Here is a 20,936-nt window from a genome sequence, read left to right as displayed (position 1 = left end):
TCACTCGAAGGGTGTCATGAAGGTCCAGGCTGCTAGAGTCTGAGGGAGGCTGGCCATGCTGCCCGCGAGGCCCTGTCAGGCTCCCCGCACGTGCAGCCTGTGGCTGCTGTGTCCTAGCGGCTGTTCCTCCGTCTGCCCCTTTGGTGTGGGGGTTTGGGGAGCCCCCAGGGCTGAGGCCCAGTGCTGCTTTTACTGCCCGTGTGCAGGCCACGGACCAGCAGGGAGCAGGGCTCACAGAAGGGGATCAGTGTGGAGAGGAACACGCTGCAGGAGACTCTGGCTGCTGAGAGACAGCAGGGGTGCTGGGGGCTGCTGGGGCCCAGGGAAGGAAGTGGAGGGACAGGGAAGCCAGCTCCACCCAAGCAGATCCAGGGTGGAGAGGACAGCACCTGGGCTGTGGTCAGCTTGTGGCTTGTGGAGGAGCTGGGTTTGGGCACATGCAGGAAGGATTTAGAAGGCATTGCAGGGTCTCCTGGCAGGGGTGGGAAGCCCTAGGGGACCCAGAAACGGGTTCCTAGCGACAGGACCAGGGGGTGAAACATGCCAGGCCCTGTGCTGAGCAGGGGACCCTCTGGGCCTTGCATGCTGGGCAGGGGCTCAGGCACTGGGCCACACCCGGCCCAACAGAGGAAACTTTGTGATGGGGAATCAGTGTTGGGCTACTGAGGGGTGATGTGGGCCAGCACAGTGCTCTCCAGAAAGGCAGGGCTGGCAGTGAGGTCTTTTATACCTAGTGCCCAAGATCACAGCCCTGGGGACTTGAGCCGAGCAGGCAGTGGCCTGTCCAGCTCAGTGACCCCTGGTTCCTGCTGATTTGTAGAAAACAGCATGGACTAGCACAGTGCACCACGCCAGCCTCATTCGGACGCTGAGCAGCCACACGGGGTGGGGCCTCCTAGGGCAGTGGCATCCGAAGTGGCTGCCTTGCTCCCCAACACTGGCTGGCCAGGGCAGCCGGGGCTGTGCCACCTGTTGCTACTTCAGCATTGTTTCTCTGGGCATGATCCCAGGCGGGGGTTCCTGGGACTGTGGCTTTGATGAGTTGTCCCACTGTACCCAGGAAGGCCACACCTCCCCGGCCTCTGCCAGGAACAGAGGAATAGGAGCCCTGCAGGGTCCTGCCAGGTGCAGGTCAGCCCTTGGGCAGCTCCTCCCAGGCCCTGGGAGACCCCGTGCGAGTAGCCGGGAGGGGGCGGGGCCAGCGGGGGCTGGAGCGCTGCTAGGCCGAGGCCCTCCTTCCATCCCCAGCGCCAGACAGTTAAAAGGGAAGTGCAGCATGGCACCAGCAGCCATGCCAGCGCAGAGCCCGCTGTCTCCAGGGCCCAGGTTGGTCCGGGTGCAGGGTAGGTCCCAGGGCCCCCACCCAGGAGCAGAGGACAAGCCGGTGGAGAGATGGGAGAGAAACGAATGGGTCATGTTCCCAAAGAAGCCCCCTGGCAAGAGCAGCTCAGCAGGCCATGACCAGGGCCTGGGCTTGGCACAGGGGCCACAGGGTTTGGCAAGGGCCAGACTTCAAGGTCCCTCCTGCCCTGGGTCAGGCTGGCCCTGAGCCTTGGTTTGCCTAGTTGTCATCCCATTTGAGAATCTTGAGGGTTAAATGAGCTGGTGCCAGCTGGGCTTGGCATATGGCAGTCACCTGTTCCCGAATGCCCAGGGAGGCCCTGCTCACGCTGCCCGTGGCATGGCAGGAGCATGGGCTACACATGGCAGAGATGCCTTGCTGGCCACACCCCTCACATGTTGGCACAGCTGTCCAACTCGTGCCCTGTGGGCTGAGGATGGGCATGCGTGGATGGCCGTGCGTGGCTCAGGGTGGGGATATCAGCTTAGAGCCCTGGGGAGACTGTTCTGTCCACTTGTGGCCATCCTGGAGGGGCCTTTCAGAGGGGAGTGAATACACACCGAGGTCAGGCCTGTCCCAAGAGCTGCCCTGCAGCCCTGCAGCCCCGCCTGAGGGGAGCAGAGGGAGCGAGCTCTGGGCCACCTTCAGGCCGTGGGCGCCTCAGCTGCGTCTGGGACCGCGGCTCGGGGAACTTGCTTGTCCTGGCAGACGCCCAGGCTGCTCTCCTCTCACCGGCATTGCCTTACAGGAGTAGGGCGTGGGTCCCCGAAGGTCCACGGAAAGGGCCAAGAAGTGGGAGGTCCTCTGCCAGGCAGAGCGGTACTTCATCCTTCCCGCTCCACACCACAAAGGGACACACTCATTTCTGTACTGGGAAGGGAGAGCGTGTTCTGGAGAGAAAGGGCCCCGGGGAAATGAGCCTTATTATGGTCACAGCGTGTGGGTGGGGGCGGGGGCACTTCTCCCTCCCCTCCCTGGTCTCCAGCAGCTTTGGGGTGTCATGTGATCTGGCCAGGGCAGCACACTGGCGGCAGGTATGAGTGTGGACTGCGTGGCCTTCACTAGGTCCCTTCTGCCTAAAGGGCCGCATGTTGTCGATCCCATGTCCCTGAGCTCCACCCCAGGACCTCCAAGCAGGTGGCCCCTGCTTCTCCAGCACAAGCTGCAGCCCGGCACCTGGTCGGAGGAGCAGGATGCGGGGCTGCGTCTGTGGCCAAAAACCAGGACACCCCAGGACCCAGGCCAGGCAGGGACCATTTGTTTCAGCTCAGTGACCTTTAACCTACTGTCAGTAGAAGCAGCAGAGGCCTGGTGCTGTGCAGCTCCAGAAAGGGACAGTGACGCAGCCACCCTGACCTGTCAGCTGCTCACTGTAGGTGTCCCTGAGGCAGCATCTGGGCGCACGTGCTCTGTGGGGCTCTGGCCTGCCCTGCCCTCCCCTCAAACCCTCCTGGTGGCCTCGGCACAGCACCCGCTCTGCCCTGCCTCTGCGGTATGGGCCTGTCCCGGCCCCGCCCCGGGCAGCACGGATACCCGGCAGCTGTGCCTTCCTCTTGCAGGTCTGAACGGGACCTGCAGCAGCGCCAGCGTGCCCTCGTCCACATCAGAGACACCAGACTATGTGCTGTGAGTACCTCGGGAGGGGCTCCGCTTGCTCCTCAGCTTGGCAGAGGCTCCCCTGGCTGCATGTTTGTTCTGTGAACCCCAGGACACAGCTGTGGCCGGGGTGTCCTGGGATGGCCATCGGTGGCTCTCCTCAGGAGCCCCCTGAGCCCTAATGGCCCCTTTCTTTCCTCTCCTTAGAAAATACGCGGCCATCTCCTCCTCCGAGCAGCGCCAGAGCTACAAGAACGACTTCAACGCTGAGTACAGCGAGTACCGCGACCTGCACGCCCGCATCGAGCAGATCACGCGGCGCTTCACACAGCTGGATGCCCAGCTGCGGCAGCTCTCGCAGGGCTCCGAGGAGTACGAGGTAGGGCCGCTGCCTCCCTCAGCCCTCCCAGGAGTCCCTGCTGAGCCTGTGCCCTGGGGCGGGGGACACACAGGCATTGCCCTCCCTGGTGTCACGCACGGCCAGCGCCAGATAGTAACTAGCCCATCACAGGTGTCCCCACAGATAGCCAGGCCCACCGGCCCCCTGTGCAGGCAAAAGAGCAACATGAGCTGAGGCGCGCAGGTCCTCTTCTCAAACCCAGGACCCGGGGCTCAGGACCCCACATCATGAGCAGGACTACAGGTGCCTGGCCCTACCTAGAGCCTGTCACCACTGCTGTGATCGCAGAGGGCAGAGGGCACTGAGGGGGGTGGCGGCTCCTGTAGCTCCCTGACCCAGAATCCCGGCCCCGGGGCTCAGGAACGTGGCGCCTCCTCCGCTGCAAAAGCATCTCGTTGAGAAAGGAAGTTGCTGGCTGGGTGTGGCTCGGTGGCAGAGCGCTAGCTGGCATGAGGGCCCTGGGCGCCAGCCCTAGCAGTCCTACAGGAAGAAGTAGCTACTCAGTGCCACTTGTTAAAGCAGGATAAGGAAAAGGGACAGGGCCACCTGGAAGCCACCATAGGCTTGCGGGGAGCAGGGCTCAGCCTCCACATAGCCCAGGCAGGTGGGGGTGAGAGCAAAGAACCGGCCTCAGAGGATGGAAAATGGCCGAGAGGGAACCTGGGGTGGATTCCGGCCAAACCAACCTGACAGGATTCTTGCTGCGACACGGGGGCTGCTGGGGATGCGGGACCCTGGGGCGGACCTCACGAGGAAGTGCTCAGGCGGGCTGTGAGAAGGGTCAGGACCTGACAAGTTTGGCTGACCGACAACCTCCAATCAGGCCCCGCATCCAGTCACCGATTGTCCCCACTTGCCACCTTTCAGAGCTGGTTGCCCAACTGCAGGGTTGGCCCTGGTAAGGGTCAAGGTTTGTGTCCCCTGCCCGAGGTCAGTCTGATCTCCAGAGGACTGGAGGGATGATGGGGCTCTCTGAGGGCTTGGGACCTACACGCTTCCTGCAGCCCACGTGGCCACTCCACAGCAACCCCTTTGCCCCTGGAACTGTGGACAGACCCCGCTGGGCTTGGGGGAAGGCAGTCGCTCTGCCCCGGAGGTTGCCCCAGCTCCCACAGGGCACATCCGCCACATGGCCGCTGCTCTTTCTGAAGCTGTGCAGAGCACCGACCGAGAGGGCGGCTCAGCCTGGCCTCCTTCAGATGCAGACGTGACTCATGTGCTGTTCTGTTGTCCCTCTAGACCACTCGCGGACAGATTCTGCAGGAATATCGAAAAATCAAAAAGGTGAATAGTCATGTGTTGGGCAGTTGGGGTCAGCCGCACCAGGTTCCAGACGAGTCTGGAGCAGGAGGGTGGACTCAGGTCTCTGATCCGCAGGGTGCCTCTTCCACCAGAGGGGCCGAGCCTGTCCTGAGCGGAGCTGGTGCCCAAGGTCGGGTGCGGGGGTGGGGGGGCCTCAGGGGCCCTGTCTGTAGGAAGGGAGCCACCACATGGGCTTGGCTGAGGGGACCCTGCTCTGCTGCTGGACGAGCCGGCGTCTCAGCCTGCAGGGTCCCAGTCCTAGGAGGACCCTCACATGCTGGGCACAGGCGAGCAGGGGCCGCATGCCTGGGCAGCCTCAAGCCCCGGTGCGGGCGGCTGACTCCCGCGTGGCTCGCTGTCTCGCAGACCAACACCAACTACAGCCAGGAGAAGCACCGCTGCGAGTACCTGCACAGCAAGCTGGCGCACATCAAGAGGCTCATCGCCGAGTACGACCAGCGGCAGCTGCAGGCCTGGCCCTAGCCGGCACCCTCCACCTCACGGGCCCTCTGGGTGCCAGGGGCTGGGGGGCGCGCGTGGGAGAGAGGATTTATTTAAAACAATAAACACGGGAGATGTACGCATCTGAGCCAGCACCACGGCTGTCAGGGAGGCCTCGCCATGCTCGCCCAGTGGGGTGGCCCAGGCCCGCCCTGCCTCCCAGCAGTCCCTGCAGGCCAGGCCCACGGAAGCCCACCTCGGGGTCCCACTTCCCCTCTCGCCACAACCGAAGACCGGAGGCCAGCCTGCCTGCCTTTTCTAGTTTTATACAATGTCAGCCACTTTTAGCTACTGCTAGAGACTCAAGTCTATTTTTGTACAAAAGAGAAAGCAAAATCTTTTTTTCTAAACCTGTGCCTCCCTCTCCTTGGACATCCAGGGTCTAGATGTTACCCTGTGTCCTTTCCCGCAGTATTAAGACGCCACCGAAAGGCACAGCGCTGGGGACTTCCCAGGAGAATCCGAGCTGGTGGGCCAGGGCCCCGGGGCTGGGCAAGGTCTCTGCTCCAAAGCCACCTTCGAGGCTTCGGTCAGGGGGACTCTACCAGCGCCCCTGGAAAGCTGCTCAGAGCTGAGGAGGCCGCGCTCCGGGCCCCTGCCAGTCCTGCTGTTTCAGGGCCGCGGGTGTGTTGTGCTACAAGCTGAAGTCCTCGGCAGCGGCAGCACGATGTCCCAAGGTCCTCGGTTTCCCCCTCGCAGCTGCTCTCGGTTCCGAGCCGTCAAGGCCGTGCGGTTTCTGCTGACCGTGCCCTGGCCCTGGCTCCATCCACCTGTGCGTCCTGGGGTTGTGCCAGCAGGGCCACCGCTGGGGCTTGCACTCAGGGAGGGGCTGGGGCCCCGTGGACAGAGCTGCGGGAACCCGAGGACACGCCCTATCTGTCCTCTCTGGGGCACAAGCTCCACAGATAACCCAATTGCTGCTTTGTTGCTGTGCCTAGTCTCTTAGTGTCCCCCAAAGCATTGGGGGACTGTGTGTGTGTGTGTGTGTGTGTGTGTGCGCGCGCGCGTGTATGTGACCCCTACAAGGTGTGGGGGGCGAGGCGAGTGTTCACATTCAGGGCCAAGCGAAGCCATGACTCGGGAATGTGGTGGGGGCGGCTGTGACCAGGGTCAGTCACGGTGGGGGGGCGCTGCCGTCCACAGCAGTGAGGTGGGAGGGCGGGCGGGTAAACACAGATGCGTCTATTTTTCTAAACCGTGGGGGTGTCTCCCAGTGGCTTCCAAAGAGCTGGCGCCTGTGTGGAGGCGCCTGCGTATGTCCCACCCGCCCCAGTGTCTTTCCTTTGGGACCCCTGGGGTCCCCACATCTCTGAGGAAACTGATCCTTCATGTTTCAATAGCTGTTATTTTGTTTGGCATCTGGGGTGGGGAGGGCGGCCCAGGCGGGCTCTGCCCCCTCCCTCGGGGGTGGAAGGACTTGCTGAAGGAGGCCCGGCCGCCCTCCACCGCCCTGTCCCAGGCCCCGCAGAGTTCGCCTCTCCTGGGCGTCTGCATCCTCCTCTTCGGAGGAAGCTGTTGTGCCTCAGGGTTGATGGACGAAAGTTCTAGCTGATTAAAGATGGTCTAACTTATTGACGTTTTTTCCTTTTAATGTTGTACTGTGGAGAAAAACTATTTTGAGCCATGGAGTTGGTGTTTACAAGAACTTTTCACTTTTGCCAAAATGTTACAATTGAAAGGCGTCGCATCTTCAGTCCCCTCGTATTTTCTTAAGCACCTGGTGTCCTTTTTGTACACTCAACACGGGAATGCTGAGTTTTTCAACCTACAATAAATTTCACTGAACTGAACCAGCCGCCCCTGGCTGGCTTGTGTGTGTGTCACAGCCGGGTCCTGCGGTGGCCCCAGGGAGTCCCTGGTTCTGGGCTGGGGGTGGGCTGGGGCCAGGAGGTGACTTGGCCAGGAGCCTCCGTGGTGATGAGGGGCGTCCAGCGGGCAGCCCGCGCGCCCTCCTGAGGCTACTGGCCGGGAACAAGGGACCAAGGCAGCGGCCTCTGCGGGCGCCACAGGGCCAGACCCCTCTCCATGAGTGGGAACAGAAAGGGCGGCAGAGCTGGCGCTGAGCACAGTATGTCTCCTGCCCAGTCTGGACAGGGCTGCTGAGTGACACACAGGAGTGAGACCAGGATATTTGGGGGAACAAGCTGTGACTCACCCCATTTCTGGGGAAAACAGCAGCAGGTCGCCTGTGGCTGGGCCCCAGCTCCGTGGGAGGCTGAGGGGGAGGCTGCGCAGCCCAGGAGTCCAAAGCCACCCCCGGCAGCAGGCGATAGATATCCCCTCAAAGACACGGAAACCAGCTGTAAAGAAGGAAGCAGTGGCCATGGTGGGGTTCGTTGTGTGCGACTCCCAGGCTGGCACATCGGGCTGGCTTGTCCCCCTGGTGGCAGTGGGAATGCTGAGGTTCAGCGGGGTGGCCATCTGGGCCTGTGTTCCAGGCGAGGAGCTGGAGGACGCAGGCGCTGGGCCTCCAAGGACAAGGTGGGGGCTGGGGTGTTTATTTTAAAAAGGAAAAACAAAGGCGCGCGGAGGGCAGGGGCCTAGGGCGGCTGCAGCCTCTTGGCCTGAGTTCTGAGGCAGCCAGGAATCCGCGGGGCGCAGGGGGAGGTCGGCCGGCCGGCAGCGAGGCAGAATGTCCCCTGCTTCTAAGATGGTCTGGACCCCGTTCTTCCGGGGACAACACCCGTCTCCACACCTCAGGGCCAGCACCTGCTACCTCTGGCCTTGCCGCTCTGCCTGGACCACAGGCCACTGAAGCTACAGTCTGTCCCCCGCTGTCCTTCCTGAGGCCTGGACCCCTGGGAGCTCAGGAGGGTGTCTCCTTCCTGGTGACCTGGACACCAAGGCAGAAAAGGGCTGGGGCTACCGCCACACTCCTCCTCCGGCTGGACAACGCTCCTTCCTTCCTACCTCTGTCACCACAGTGACCCTGGTCCACGGGCCCACCAGTCCCCTCCCTCAGCCTTGCCACCCCACAGCCCCTACCTTCACCTCCCAGCACCAACTGCCAGGAAGGAGGCGGCCCAGGGCCAAGGCCATGTCGCTTCCCGCTGACCTGTGAGCTAGTGGGGCTGCCTCCTGCCCCCACCCAGCCCGCCCTGGGAATGCCAGGCCTGGGGGCCTTCCTCATTGCTGCATATGTCCCCATGGTGCCATGTATGGCCTCAAGCTGCAAGCATGCCCTCATCCCCCGATGTCCGACCCCAGGTGAAGAGGCTCAGCGCACAGGCTGCCCCCACTTCAGACCCTTGAACATTCCTGCTGCGGACAGGACAGCTCTGCCCAGCCACAGGCTGTTCAGGGGACTCCCAGGACCCCCGCCTTGGGTTGGATGACAGCTCACAGAACTCGGGGACTGGCTGACAGCCACACAGGGGACATGCGAAGGGCATGATGGGGCCTTGGACCTCCCTTGCTCTCTCCATCCATGCCACCACCCAGCGCCACCACGAAGGCACCCAAACCCTTCTTAGGGGACTGTGCGGAAGTCTTGTAGGGCCTGCAGTGCCTTTCCTCACCCCGGTAAAGGCCACCACCCTGACTCCTGTGACGAAGGACCACAAGGTGCTGGAGCGGAGCTCAATGGCAGAGCAACTGCCTGGCACGCAGGAGGCCCGGCTCCCATCCCCGGAGTAAAGAGAAAAGAACAAACTCGCTAGATCAAGGTCTCAGGTGACCAGGAGCCTTCAGAAACAGAATCCAGGGGGACACGTCCTGGGCTTGGGCTCCATGAAGCACAGACAGCCGTGGAGAAAGGTATTGGACAAAAGTGGCTGTTGTCATGGAAACAGGTGGGACTGGACGCCCAGCGAGGCCTGTCCGTCCAGATTCTTCTCGCCTCCTTCTGTGGGGAGTCCTCCCTCCCAGGGATGGGGCAGGACTCCTGGAACTGGGATCTTATCTGCTACCAGACCGGGCAGGTCAGCAACGCAGCTCCGAGGCATTCTTGGTGCTATGGGTGGGGGAGACAGGTGCCGTGGGGACAAGCATTCCGGTTGCATGTCAAAGTGGCATTTTGGGGGAGCTGGGTTCTGAGCTCCAGTGGTGTGATTGCATAGATGTGATTGGTTAATCTAATTTATGACTTATGATGTGTGATTGAACTCGAATCTCCCAGAAGCCAGGGAGATACCAGATGTTCTCCTAGCAGCCCCTGGGGTCAGCATGGTCTCCAGACTGGTGCCTGCCTTCCATTGCCACCTTGTCATCAGAGTGGGAGCCCCTTCCCCAAGGCTTTTAGGTGACTCAGGTACCTGCTTATAGTCTTCTCCAGGTGAACTCCTCTTCATACCTCAAAACCCCTTCCACCAGCCACTTCCTCTGGAAACCCTGCTCTGTAGAGCCTCCTCTGTGAGTTCCTTCCAACTGGAGGTGCCCCAGTCCTGGTCCCCATCCTACTTCAGAGTGGGGCCCTTTCCAAGAGCCAGACTCTTGGAGCCCCCAGTCCCCAAGACCAGGCCCCCGGCTGTCTTTCCTGCAAACATTCCCAAACTCTCCACCTTTTGGGCCAGCTCCAGTGGTGGAAACTTTCCGGCTGGCTTGTTTTGGAAAGTTCCTTGGGGGAGCCGCCCCCGCTTGCCCGCTGGGTTCCCACGCTCCCTTATCACTGTGCATGAGGGGGGCCTCTGGTGTGCTGTCCCGGCTCCTCCCCACACTGGCGGTCCTCTCTCCTCCCTAGTGACCAGCCATGTCTCCAGCCCGCTACTCCTCATGCATGTGAAACCCCGCTGAGGCAGAGGAAATTTGGTCCACCCGCTCCAGGTTCATGGGGCCCAGAGATTCGGAGTACTGAGTGGCGGCCACCGCTCATAGAGGAGGCCGGCCTGGCTTCCAGGTCTGTTTCCCCTGCAGTATCACAGACCCGGGCCCCTCCCTCCACAGCCGCAGCCTTCCTGCGCAGCCCCATCCTCCAGCTTGTGGCCGGGGTCTGGGGCTCAATTGTAGCCCCATCGTCCTCTTTTGTAAAATGGGAAAAAGCGGCCGCGTGTCCAGAGGACCCCTAGAGAAGAGAACCAATGCCGCTCAGTGGTGACCCGGCCGCTTCCGGCCTGACCGGGCCTCGACAGTTCGGCCTAGAACCCCTGCCCCCGCCGTCGCGCCCCTCCCCAACAAGGCGGGGGCGGGGCGGGGGGCGGGGCCGCGGCGCTTTTCTCCCGAGGCCGCCCCGGAGCCCGCGCTGTCCGCCGCCGCGGTCGGAGCTGACTCCTCGAAGGTGAGCGAGGTCTTGGACGGATTGGGGGCTTCTTGAGGACCCAGGCCGGCTTGGGCCGGTCACCTGGGGTCCCCGCTGACCCTCTGCTAACCCGGGCCCCAGGTCGCCGCGATGGAGGCAGCCCCCCAGTTCGTGGTCGAGAGCCCGGACGTAGTCTACAGCCCCGAGGCCATCGAGGCTCAGTACGAGTACCGGACGACGCGCGTCAGCCGTGAGGGCGGTGTCCTCAAGGTGGGCGAGGGGCCCAGGAGCCTTGGGTTGGGGACACTAGGGAGATGATGGCGGGGGATTGTCCAACATCTCCAACCCTCTCCCTGCCTTGAGGGGAGAAGAGGCTGGGGCCCCAGTCTTACGACGACGCCTGCCCCCAGGTGCGCCCCACGTCCACGCGCTTCACCTTCCGGACTGCCCGGCAGGTGCCCCGGCTTGGGGTCATGCTCGTCGGCTGGGGCGGGAACAACGGCTCCACGCTTACCGCCGCCGTGCTGGCCAACCGACTGCGCCTGTCCTGGCCCACGCGCGCTGGTCGCCAGGTGGGGGGCCGCGGAGGCCCGGCCGCGGAGGGGGGCTGGGTCGGAGTTCCTGCGGGCGGGGAGGGGGCCTGCTGGGGGCGGGGCCTGGCTGCCGCGGACCTCCTTGGGCGTTCCAGAAGGTGGGCGGAGAGCCGCAGGAGCCTTGTGGGGGCGGAGCCTTAGGCACGGCGGGCTCGGGGAACTCGCTGGGGAGGAGAGGCTTCCGCCCCGGCCTGGAGCCCGGAGCTGAAAGCGCAGGAGGGCAGGGCGGAGCCCCGGGCAGGCCGCGGGCCCTCCTCTCGCCACGCCTGCGCCTTACCCCGCTGTGTCTGGTTCCCCCCACCACCCAGGAAGCCAACTACTACGGCTCGCTGACTCAGGCCGGTACCGTGAACCTGGGTCTGGATGCTGAGGGCCAGGAGGTGTTCGTGCCCTTCAGTGCGCTGCTGCCCATGGTGTCGCCCAACGACCTGGTGTTTGATGGTGGGCGGAGCCCTGGGCGGGATGGGAGGTGGGGTCTGGAGCAGCTGGGGATCAGGGCTGGGCCAAGCATGAGGGTCCCCCGCAGGCTGGGATATCTCGTCGCTGAACCTGGCTGAGGCTATGCGGCGCGCGAAGGTACTGGATTGGGGCCTTCAGGAGCAACTGTGGCCGCATATGGAGGCCATGCGTCCACGGCCCTCGGTCTACATCCCCGAGTTCATCGCGGCCAACCAAAATGCGCGTGCTGACAACCTCATCCCGGGCACACGCGCACAGCAGGTGTTGCTTCATCCCGCATCCCTTATCCCTTGTTCCCTGCCACCAGTTCACTCCCTTTTGCCTCATGCTCCTATCCTGGGCACCCAGGCCCCACTTAGTACTTTGGAGAACTGAGTGGCCCATGCTTCTGCAAACCGTGGGGTTTGTACAACCTCCCCGCTAGCCTTCCTTCACCCTCCCTGCAGTTGGAGCAGATCCGCAGGGACATCCGCGACTTCCGATCCAGCGCCGGGCTGGATAAGGTCATCGTGCTGTGGACAGCGAACACAGAGCGCTTCTGCGAAGTGGTTCCTGGTCTCAATGACACAGCCGAGAACCTGCTGCACACCATCCAGGTGGGCACATGCCAGGGTGCAGTAGGGTGAGGGCCAGTTCCTTGGACCCCCCTCTTACTGACTGCCCACCCACACCCGCAGCTTGGCCGAGAGGTGTCACCATCCACACTCTTTGCGGTGGCCAGCATCCTGGAGGGCTGCGCCTTCCTCAATGGATCCCCGCAGAACACACTGGTGCCTGGTGCGCTTGAGCTGGCGGCGCAGCATCGAGTGTTTGTGGGTGGAGATGACTTCAAATCAGGCCAGACCAAGGTCAAGTCTGTGCTCGTGGACTTCCTCATTGGCTCTGGCCTCAAGGTAAGTCTATCTGGGGAGGTGAAAAATGCAGGAAAGGAACCTGGACCCGAAGGACCTACCTAGTTCCCTGCAGGGCCTAGGGCTTCTGTGCCACCCCTTTTGACCAGACCATGTCCATCGTGAGTTACAACCACCTGGGCAACAACGATGGGCAGAACCTCTCGGCGCCCCAGCAGTTCCGCTCAAAGGAGGTGTCCAAGAGCAGCGTGGTAGACGACATGGTGCAGAGTAACCCAGTGCTGTACACTCCAGGAGAGGCGCCTGACCACTGCGTGCGTAGGGGTCCACAAGAGCCAGGTGGGGGGCTTCTGGCTGGAGGTGGCAGGGGCCCTTGCGACCTGGTATTGCACCCTAGGTGGTCATCAAGTATGTGCCCTATGTGGGTGACAGCAAGCGTGCGCTGGACGAGTATACATCAGAGCTGATGCTTGGTGGAACCAATACACTGGTGCTGCACAATACTTGTGAGGTACAGTGGGAGAGACGGCGGGCGGATCTGAATGGGAAGCCCCACCCACCCCACAGCCTCCTGACCCGCCCACCCCACAGGATTCGCTGCTGGCAGCGCCCATCATGCTGGACCTGGCACTGCTCACTGAGCTGTGCCAGCGCGTGAGCTTCACCACCAACACAGACCCAGAGCCACAGGGCTTCCACCCTGTGCTATCGCTCCTCNGGGGGGAGGGCAGGGGCGGGAGTGGGCGGGGAGTGGAGGAAAGGATGCCGCGGCCGCCCCCCCACCTGGCCCGCCGCGGTCACGGTCTTGCTCTGGCCCCCCGGCCGCCCCGCCGGGGCCTGCCCGCCAGGCCCCTCCGGCCCGACGCCGCCGCGGGGGGAGAGTCGACGCAGTCGCTTACGCTTTCGCTCGGGAACGGGTGCAGGAAGGTCCCGGCGGCCGCCATCTCGCCGTCGTCCCGCGGGGTGCCCGGGGCGTTGCTCAGGCCGGCCACGGCACCGGGGGAGCTCTAGGGGCGGCCACCGTCAGCGCCGAATCCCTGCCCGCCCCCACCCAGACCTCCGCCCGGTTCGCCCCCTGCAGGAGCGCAGCCCTCACCTTCGGCAACCCGTCCATGTCGCCCGAGCCTGAGAACGACAGACCGACACGCGGTTCAGACGCGCCTGCGCCAGCCTGCTGGACTCCGGAGCCGCCGCCTCCCCGCCCGCGCCCGGAGCTTGCGGCCCGCCGCCCTCCCCGAGCCTCCCCCAGCCCCGGACGACCCACGCCGTTGGGTCCCCAGAAAGGGCATGTGCAAGGTCTCCGGATTGGGGCAACAGTGGTTTAAAGGCGGGATGCGCCCGGCCCGGGACACGGCCCAGAAGCCTCAACAGCTCCCGCGGGTGGGAGGGCTGCCGCCGCCAGGGGGCGCTCGAGGCCCACCGAGCGGCTCGGCTGGGGCGGGGCCGTGCCACTCACCCAGGGATCCGTTCACGTGGTGCGGTTCCATCGCGCTCATGGCGGCCATGGGGCCCTCCGGGCCAGGGCCGAGAGGGAACTGTGAGGACAGAGCAGCATGGGCCTGACCGACCTCATCACTTGCCCCCACGGGGTCACCCCCTACCTAGGGTCCTAGCCCTGCACCCCCACTCACGTTAGCTCTGCCGGCGCCCGGCCCGATGGGGTTCATGATGGTGTACATGTTCTCGCTGGAGTTTGTGGAGTCTGGAGGGACAGCAGGGCCACGATTGGTGGGGTGTGAATGGGCTTTCCCCCCATGCACCCGCCCGCGTCACCGCCCAGGCCATACCTCCAGGGCTGGGCATAATGGGTGTTCCAGGGGGTCCACCTCCTCCTGGGGGTCCCTGCACATGGAGGGAGAGGGCCAGAGAGAGAGGGCCGTGAGAAAGGCCCTGGCTGCCAGCCCGGGCCCCAGCCTGCATATTGCCCAACTTCACCCGTACTCACCGTGTAGCTGCCGGGGGATGAGGAGGAGTAGGGAATCTGGGGACAGGAGCAGCTGTGAGTAGCTGGCATGGGCAGGCTCCTCGCCTCTGCCCTGCGGGCTCCACCACCCAGTGCACCCCACCCTGCCCCTGACTCACCGAGTTGCCACTGGGGCTGGCCCAAGGGCCTCGCACTCCTGGGCCCCTGGAAGAGATGGTGATAGACCCTGGGGCTAGGCCAGGATGGTACAGCAGTCACCCATCCCACCCTGCTCTTCTCTGCCTCCAGAGAGGACAGCATAGGTCGCCTGAGAGGTAGTCACCTGGGCCAATTCCCCGGGCTCAAATTCCAACCACTAACTAGGGTCTGGCTGCTGCTTGGGCCTCGGTTTCCCACCTAAACAGTGCCAATGGAGTAAGCACCATCTAGGCTGTCCTGCCGTTGCAGATACTGCCCCTTTACTCGGATGGACACATGCTTGGGGACACACTCAGGGCCTTACATGTTCATGGCAGGCAGACCTGGGCCAGCAAGGGAGTTGGGCGGGGGCCTCATGCTACCTCCGTAACCCTGTGAAGGCAAAGGAGCTGTGAAGGGCACCACCTCCGAGGGACAGCCCCTCAGGTTCACCCCACCTCCATCTCCGCTGGCCCTTACCTGGGGCCCAACGCTGGCCACGCCCCGGGGAGGCGTCACCCGCTGCATCGGGCCGCCCATACTGGGGTGCCCTGGGGTGGGAGCAGAAAGAAGGGGGCTCAGATCTGGGCCATTCCCCAGTGTGGACGCGAATGTGGGGTCTGCACTGTGAGGCAGCCAGGTGGGGACGCTGGGAGTCAGGTCCTGAGAGCTTCCCTACTCACCGGGAGTGCGCGGGGAGGGGTCCATGGTGCCAGGGAGGAGGGGCTGGGAGCCTGCGAGGCCCACAGGAGGCTGCGAAGGGGCATAGCTGCACTGAGTGGGGTGCCCCCGCCCTGGCCCACTGCTGCCCCCTCCCCTCATCCCTCTCTCACCTGACTCGGCATCCTCAGGGTGGGCCGGGGGCCCCCTGGGAACCGCGGTGACATGAAGGGCTGGAAGAGGTGGGTGGGGGATCAGCGCCACCTCCACCCTCCTCCCCCAAAGCTCCCCAGTCCCTCCTATGCCCAGACCCCCAGTCTGGACAGGCCCCTCCTCTAGCTAACAAAAAACATGGTCGTTGGACTAGACAGCGCGCTGGGGGAGGGGGAGGTGTGTGTGCGCATGTGCGTGGCTGGGCAGGGCCACAGGTCCTTACCTGGCTGTGAGGCCCCATCATAGGGGCGTTGGGGTTGTGGGGGGGCGGCTGGGAGCCAAAGGGGCCCTAAGAGGACAGAACCAGGTGGGTTGTGGGAGGGGACTCCATGGAGGCAGGGGGGTGGGCCAGCCTATAGCAGGGAGCCCTGCTGGAAGGGTCATAGGTGGGACTTGTGACACTGGTGGACACCAGGCCCACTGGTGGCCACTGCATCCCAACCACCTTGTGCTCCTTTGTGCAGACATTCCCCTTCCCACCATCGCACCTAGGTCCCTCCCTTGCTGGCTCTGCCAAGTCCCGAACAGGTACCCCGACCCCCGCCTCAGATACATGCCCACCCAGGGTTGGGGGAAAAGGAGTCCCAGGCCTAGCCATACCTGGAAGAATCCGGGCGCCATGGGGCCTGCGGCCATCGCATCACTGGGAGCCATGCTCCCCATCACTGGGCTGGGGGCCGCTGCAGCACTCTGAGGGGATGGGAGACACAGTGAGGGCCAGGTCAGGACATTTCCTGCATGGGGTGTCTTCCCCTCCTATATGCAGGTGGCCATGGGACAGGCAGCTGTAAGTGATCAAGTTTGGACTTGAACCCAGTCTAGTTGACACTGTCAGCCCACGGGGGGTCCAAGTGAGGGAAGAGCAGCTGCCCCAGCCCCACCCCAGCTAAGCGTCGCTGCAAAGTGGTCCCAGCCTCCAGTGAGGTTCCACTTGAGGATTCCGCTGCCCCAGACCCCAGTGAGGGGCTCATTCAGTAGCAAAGGCGTATGGACAGGGTGGCCCCGGGCTGGCCCTGCTCTCCAAGTCCACCCAACTGGCCCTAGCCTCCTGACTGGCAGGGCAACTCGGGCCCCTAAGCCCATCCCCAACACCCCAAACACACACAAAGTCCAACTGGGTCCTGGAGGCTCCTTGCAACTGCTGTGCAGACCCCCCGCCCCCCGACAATCTCTTCCCCCAGGATGGAGGAGGAAGAGCAGGACTAGGGTGGGGTCCCCAGGCATCTGGACGCTCCTTAGGTGGGGAGGGGGGAGGAGGGGGTGCTAGAGATGAGGGCTCCTGTGTCTGTGAAGGTGAGGTTTCTGGGCAGGCCCTAAGCTGGCAGAGGACAGGCTGACAGGCCAGTTCCTAATCAGCTCCGAGTTCCAGACCAGTCTGTCTCCGCAGCCCCAGGACCAGATGTGGAGAAGGGGACAAGGAAGGAGGGCTTGGGAGGCCAGCACCTGAGTTCCTGAGCAAGCAGGTCTCCCCTCTTGGCTGCTTGGCCCTTATCTGTCCACATCCCCCTCCTCCACCAGGTCAAAACCCCCAGAGAAAGGGGTGCCCAGTCCCTGGGGCAGGCACATGTTGGCACACAGGGTGCTCTGGCCCTGTGGCCTTTCAGCCCCTTGGGTGCGGACAGGAAAGTGCTTTGTCTGCTGGCCCTGACTGGCCGGCTAGGAGAGGGGTCTCTGGTTCACCCTCACTCTGTGGGCCACAGCTGGACTCCCTTCCTGCCCCTTCTCAAAAGGGCAGCCTCAAGGGCTCAGCCAAGGCCTGGCGAGTGGAGGGGGAAGTGGGTGCCTCTCCAAGCGCATGTGGATAGAGAGCCTCCCAGAGCCCCCGACAAATCACTGGAAAGCAACGTGATCTGAGGAGGGTCACGGCCTCAGCCCCCAACTTGTCTCGGGTTTCCAGTTCCAAATTGCCAGCTTGCCTCTGGGACTCAGGGCTCTGCACGCTCAGCACACTCGGGCTGGCCAGGGGGCACCTCCCCTGGGGTCAGTCCAGCCCAGGGAAGCCAGGCCCCCCTCTCACCCCAGGGGACACCTGGGCAATCCGGGTTGGGAGGCCCAGCCAGGAAGGGAGGGGAGGTGGACTCTGGCCCACACTACAGACCGCAAGGTGAGGGGGTGGGTGTCACCTGTGCCCCCAACTCCTAGGCCCTGAGGGGTTAATCTTGGGCTGCCTCCCTAGCTGGTAGCCCCAGCGAGCCAGACCCCCCACGTCAATCATCCCAAAGAGGCAAAGAGGCGCCAGAGCCCTGCCCGTGTTGTCATGACGACGGGCTGGGCACGCTAGCGTTTCCTGGAGACGCCAAGGTCGGCTGGGGAGCCCTGGAGCAGGGAGGGGCACACAGAATCCTCACTCGGGCCGGGCCGGGAGGATGGGGCCCCCTTGGGAGCTCACATAGGACGCCCCGTCACAGTGGAGGGTGGCAGTCTGGCAGTCACGCACCCAGTTCCTGGCCACAGAGACCCTCACCCAGGCCTGGGGAGCCCCCGCCCCCCTCTCCTGGCCCAAGCTGCTCCCAATACTGGTGCTGCCATGGAAACCGGCCTGTGCCTTCTGCCGAGTGGCGGATCAGAAGGCGCCTGGGGAGGCTGCTAGACCCCAGCGGGAGCAGGGGGGGCTGCAGTGCCACTGCGGAGGACAGGCACCCTCCACCCACTCCTCCGGCAGGGTTAGGGGTACGGCACAGGGGCACTAAGAGTCTCGGTAGGTGACAGTGATGCTGGGAGGCCATCAGTATGGCCCTGCTTCCACGCGGAGTGTGCCCCAGGTTGCTTCAGGGACCTGAGGAGCTAAGCACTGAGCTCCACCCTGCAGCGAAGTCCCCCAGCGTGGATGGGAGGTCAGCTGCACTGTCCCCAGCCGCCAGCCAGTGAGGGCACATCCTCAGATCCACAGCCCCATAATGATAAGATACGCCTCAGCCTCCTCTGCAGACAGGCATCGGAGCCCCACAACCCAACCAGAAACACCACGATAGGTGGAGCCCATGCCCTAGGGGCCAGGAAGTGCCCTGATGATGACCTCTAGAGCTTGTGGGGACAGGGCCCCACTGCCTCCCCTACTAGCACGTGGGCTCCCAGAGTCTGGGGTGGCAGGGACAGGCTGGTGCCCACCCCACCCAGCTGAGCAGGGAGGCAGGAAGTGCGGCACACCCTGGGGGGGCTATAGGACCCTCAGGAGCTGGCTGCAGTGGAAGGGGGTGCACAGGGACAAGGTTCCAGGTTCCCCCAGGCCCACAGAGCCCAGGCGTGCCCACCCCCACCCGGGACAGTACTCACGTAGTCCTGGAAGGCCTTGGCCTCGCCCAGGTGCTCGCACGCCTCTCTGCGGTCTGGCGCTGCACAGTACAGATCCCAGAACACACTGTGGGCAGCAGAGGGGACGATGACTGCGCCACATCCCGTTGGTCCCTGTCCCCTCTCTGCCCCCAGCAGCACCACACGCACCACCACCAGGAATGCAGGAACCCTGGGGGCTCCCCGAGTGTGATGTTCTTCTCCCATCGGATCTGCAGGGAAGAGGGGAGGCGGCTGAGAGGCTGCGGCCCAGGCCAACCTCCCGCCACCCAGCCCACGGAGCCCGGGCATTTGGGGCTGGGGGGCCACCAGATCAGAGCAAGGGGGCGAGCCGGCCAACCAGAGCCACTGAGGTGGACACATGGATCCAGGGCCACAGGCCGGGATGGATGCCAGCTCACGTTCCTGACCCCATCCTTGCCCTCGGTTCCCTGGGCCACCGAAGGAGCCATCCCAACTGATGCCCCAGTGGAAACAGGGCAGAGGACCCCGGGTGTGGCAGAGGGAAAGGCCAGGCTGGTGTGTAGCTCACCTCTGACAGAAAGGTCTGGGCTGACTTCTGGGCACCAACGTGCAGCAGGTACTCGTACACGTACAGAGCCAGCCTGTGGGGAGGGCGGGCGAGGTGGGCAGGGCCTATGGCCAGTACCTCCCCAAGCCCACCCCCCTGCTGTGCTCCCATCCCTCCCATCCCTCCCAGAAGATGGCGTCCTCAACCCTCTTGCTCAGCTCAGCCAATTCCTAGGGTCCATCGACACCCAACCTGCAGGATCCCCGGGCATCGCCCATCCTCAACTCGAGGCCCAGTTTCGCTCAGTTCAGCACACCCTCTTGGACCAAGCCCTGCCCCATCCTACCAACACTGACACCCAGGTGACCTCGGCCCTGGGGGTACCTCCACCCAGAAACAGGCTTCCCGATGCTTCTCCTGATGGGGCACCAGGGAGCGACTCTGGGTGGGCAGCTGTGTCACGTGCCCAGGGCCATTACCTACCCCATCCCAGCTGTGCCTGCCAGGAAGGCTCCCACTCCCTGGTGTCCCTGGGTCCCCTCCCCTCCCTCGGGGTCACCAGCAGGAGGTAGCTGCAACTTTTCTGCTGACTCCCAAACAAGACAGTCCTGACCCTCCCGCAGAGCCAGAGCCAGAGCCAGAGGTGCGCATATTCACTATGGTGCTACCCTAACACCCAGTATCCTGCATGGGTCCCCAGCAGGGAGACCTGGACTCTTCCTCAGTCACTGCTCACCCTGAAAACAAGGGTTCAGCCACTATTCGCCCAGACAGATGGCCCCAGCACTGCCCTCTGTAGGTCACAAAAGGAAGCCAGGTCACTCACTGGCTTCCCAGGCCACCTTCCACAGTAGGTTTAGTAGGGACAGGGGCCCCCACCCCCGCTCCCAGTGTCACCTAATCCCTGGGCTCCAGCCCCTCCTGACTCCCTGGGTACCTCAGGGTCCTCCCACTCCCAGTCCCGCCCTCATGGCCTCCCCACGCCATCAGGGTGGGCAGGGACAGGAGGCGGCTGGCCGCAGGCCTCCCAGCAGACTCAGCTGTCTGCTCCCCACTCGGCGGCCGCCCTCCCCTGGCCGACAGCCCCATCCTAAAATAACCTTCCCTTGACTCATGCTCTGCAGTCTCGCGGCCCTCCTGGCCTCACTCTGAGTTCCACCTCATGTCCCTGCACTCCCCCCACGTACCCCATCTACTCAATCCCACCCCAGCTCCAGCGCTTCTGCCAAGGCCCAACTACTAGGAAATGAATGTGGGGGCTCCCCTCTCTAGTTCTGACCTGCCCTGGACACTTGTCCTTTCTCCATCCATCTGTCCATTCCCCCAATAACCAGCAAACATGAGGAGAGGCCTCCAGCCCCAGACTCCCAGAGGAGCAGGGAAGGCAGGCGGCGGGGAGGCAAAAAGGGGCGGGGGCCAGCAAAGGACACTCTGTCTCAGGTCGGGGTGTAGCTGGCACAGGGCAAGGAGGGTCTCTGCAGCTCACATCTCCCCTAGTGGGTGGTGATGGCCACCTAAGGTGCAGGGATGGGGCAGAGGGGACATGTCCCAGTGTGTGGTCCCCCAGACAGGCCGCAGTCACTGTCACATCATTACCCCACTCAAAAGCACCTCCAGGCCCAGATTCTGACTTGACACCCCATTTCTATGTCCACCCTTGCTCCGACTGGTCACCTTGGCATCTTGGCCTCGAGGGTTATCAACCAACTTACTTCTAGAGGCTTCCTGAGCTTCATAAGCAGCCAGCATCTGTCAGACCCACTCCCGTCAGTGAAGGATGCCCGCAATGGCCAATGGGGGAGGTCTGTGGAGAGCCCACCAGACTGGGGAGCTCACGCCACCCCACCCTCCTCGCCCCACGAGGCTCGGGGCCCACAGGCCTGGCTCTGGGCATCAGAGCAGGGGGCACAAAGGCTGCGGGTGGTGAGACACCGAGATGGACA

General features: G+C 63.7%; 3 protein-coding genes across 8 annotated transcripts in view; 2 read left to right on the top strand and 1 right to left on the bottom strand.

Annotated features, from left to right (window-relative positions):
* The window catches only part of Ell (elongation factor for RNA polymerase II), a 58,682-nt gene extending 51,751 nt beyond the window's left edge, over positions 1-6,931 (top strand). For all 4 annotated transcript variants that reach the window (XM_048795474.1, XM_048795473.1, XM_048795475.1 and 1 more), the window contains 4 exons: positions 2,902-2,968; positions 3,146-3,317; positions 4,578-4,622; positions 5,007-6,931. In XM_048795474.1, coding sequence (XP_048651431.1) covers positions 2,902-2,968; positions 3,146-3,317; positions 4,578-4,622; positions 5,007-5,123 — 401 coding nt within the window. In that variant the 3' untranslated portion in view covers positions 5,124-6,931. The remainder of the gene's footprint in view (positions 1-2,901; positions 2,969-3,145; positions 3,318-4,577; positions 4,623-5,006) is intronic.
* On the bottom strand, positions 6,713-20,053 carry Ssbp4 (single stranded DNA binding protein 4). Of its 3 annotated transcripts, XM_015489268.2 has the most exons (18): positions 19,015-19,087; positions 18,633-18,694; positions 18,465-18,549; positions 15,792-15,881; positions 15,415-15,480; positions 15,152-15,211; positions 15,002-15,071; positions 14,799-14,869; positions 14,644-14,711; positions 14,300-14,345; positions 14,163-14,198; positions 14,005-14,059; positions 13,849-13,919; positions 13,674-13,752; positions 13,314-13,342; positions 13,117-13,224; positions 7,297-7,441; positions 6,713-6,906 (listed from the first exon to the last, which is right to left on the bottom strand). In XM_015489268.2, the coding sequence occupies exons 4-18, from the start codon at positions 15,852-15,854 to the stop codon at positions 6,902-6,904; spliced, it is 972 nt and encodes a 323-aa protein (XP_015344754.2). In that variant the 5' UTR covers positions 15,855-15,881; positions 18,465-18,549; positions 18,633-18,694; positions 19,015-19,087; the 3' UTR covers positions 6,713-6,901. The 3 variants fall into 3 exon arrangements, with proteins under 3 accessions (XP_015344754.2, XP_048651433.1, XP_048651434.1); XM_048795476.1 differs by lacking the exon at positions 15,415-15,480; XM_048795477.1 differs by lacking the exons at positions 6,713-6,906; positions 7,297-7,441; positions 15,415-15,480 and adding an exon at positions 19,553-20,053 and having other exon boundaries at positions 12,944-13,224.
* Positions 10,193-12,937, top strand: Isyna1 (inositol-3-phosphate synthase 1; the record flags this gene model as incomplete). Its single annotated transcript, XM_015489267.2, has 10 exons — positions 10,193-10,353; positions 10,456-10,584; positions 10,725-10,886; positions 11,216-11,348; positions 11,434-11,627; positions 11,813-11,962; positions 12,044-12,259; positions 12,367-12,531; positions 12,615-12,728; positions 12,809-12,937. Coding segments are annotated over exons 2-10 (1,383 nt in total), but the record flags the coding sequence as incomplete, so codon positions are not given.
* Positions 20,054-20,936: the final 883 nt, after the last annotated feature.

The sequence above is a fragment of the Marmota marmota genome, unplaced genomic scaffold (genome assembly GCF_001458135.2).
Source record: "Marmota marmota marmota unplaced genomic scaffold, marMar, whole genome shotgun sequence".
Classification (NCBI taxonomy): Eukaryota; Metazoa; Chordata; class Mammalia; order Rodentia; family Sciuridae; genus Marmota; species Marmota marmota.
This window is presented reverse-complemented; position numbering and strand designations above follow the sequence as displayed.

Coding starts and splice junctions, on each gene's coding strand:
- Ssbp4 (XM_048795477.1), bottom strand. CDS start 19,644: ATGCGCACCTCTGGCTCTGGCTCTGGCTCTGCGGGAGGGTCAGGACTG. Junction 18,550..18,632: donor TTCCTGCATTCCTGGTGGTG/GTGCGTGTGGTG, acceptor TGCTGCCCACAG/TGTGTTCTGGGATCTGTACT. Junction 13,343..13,673: donor CCACGTGAACGGATCCCTGG/GTGAGTGGCACG, acceptor TGTCGTTCTCAG/GCTCGGGCGACATGGACGGG.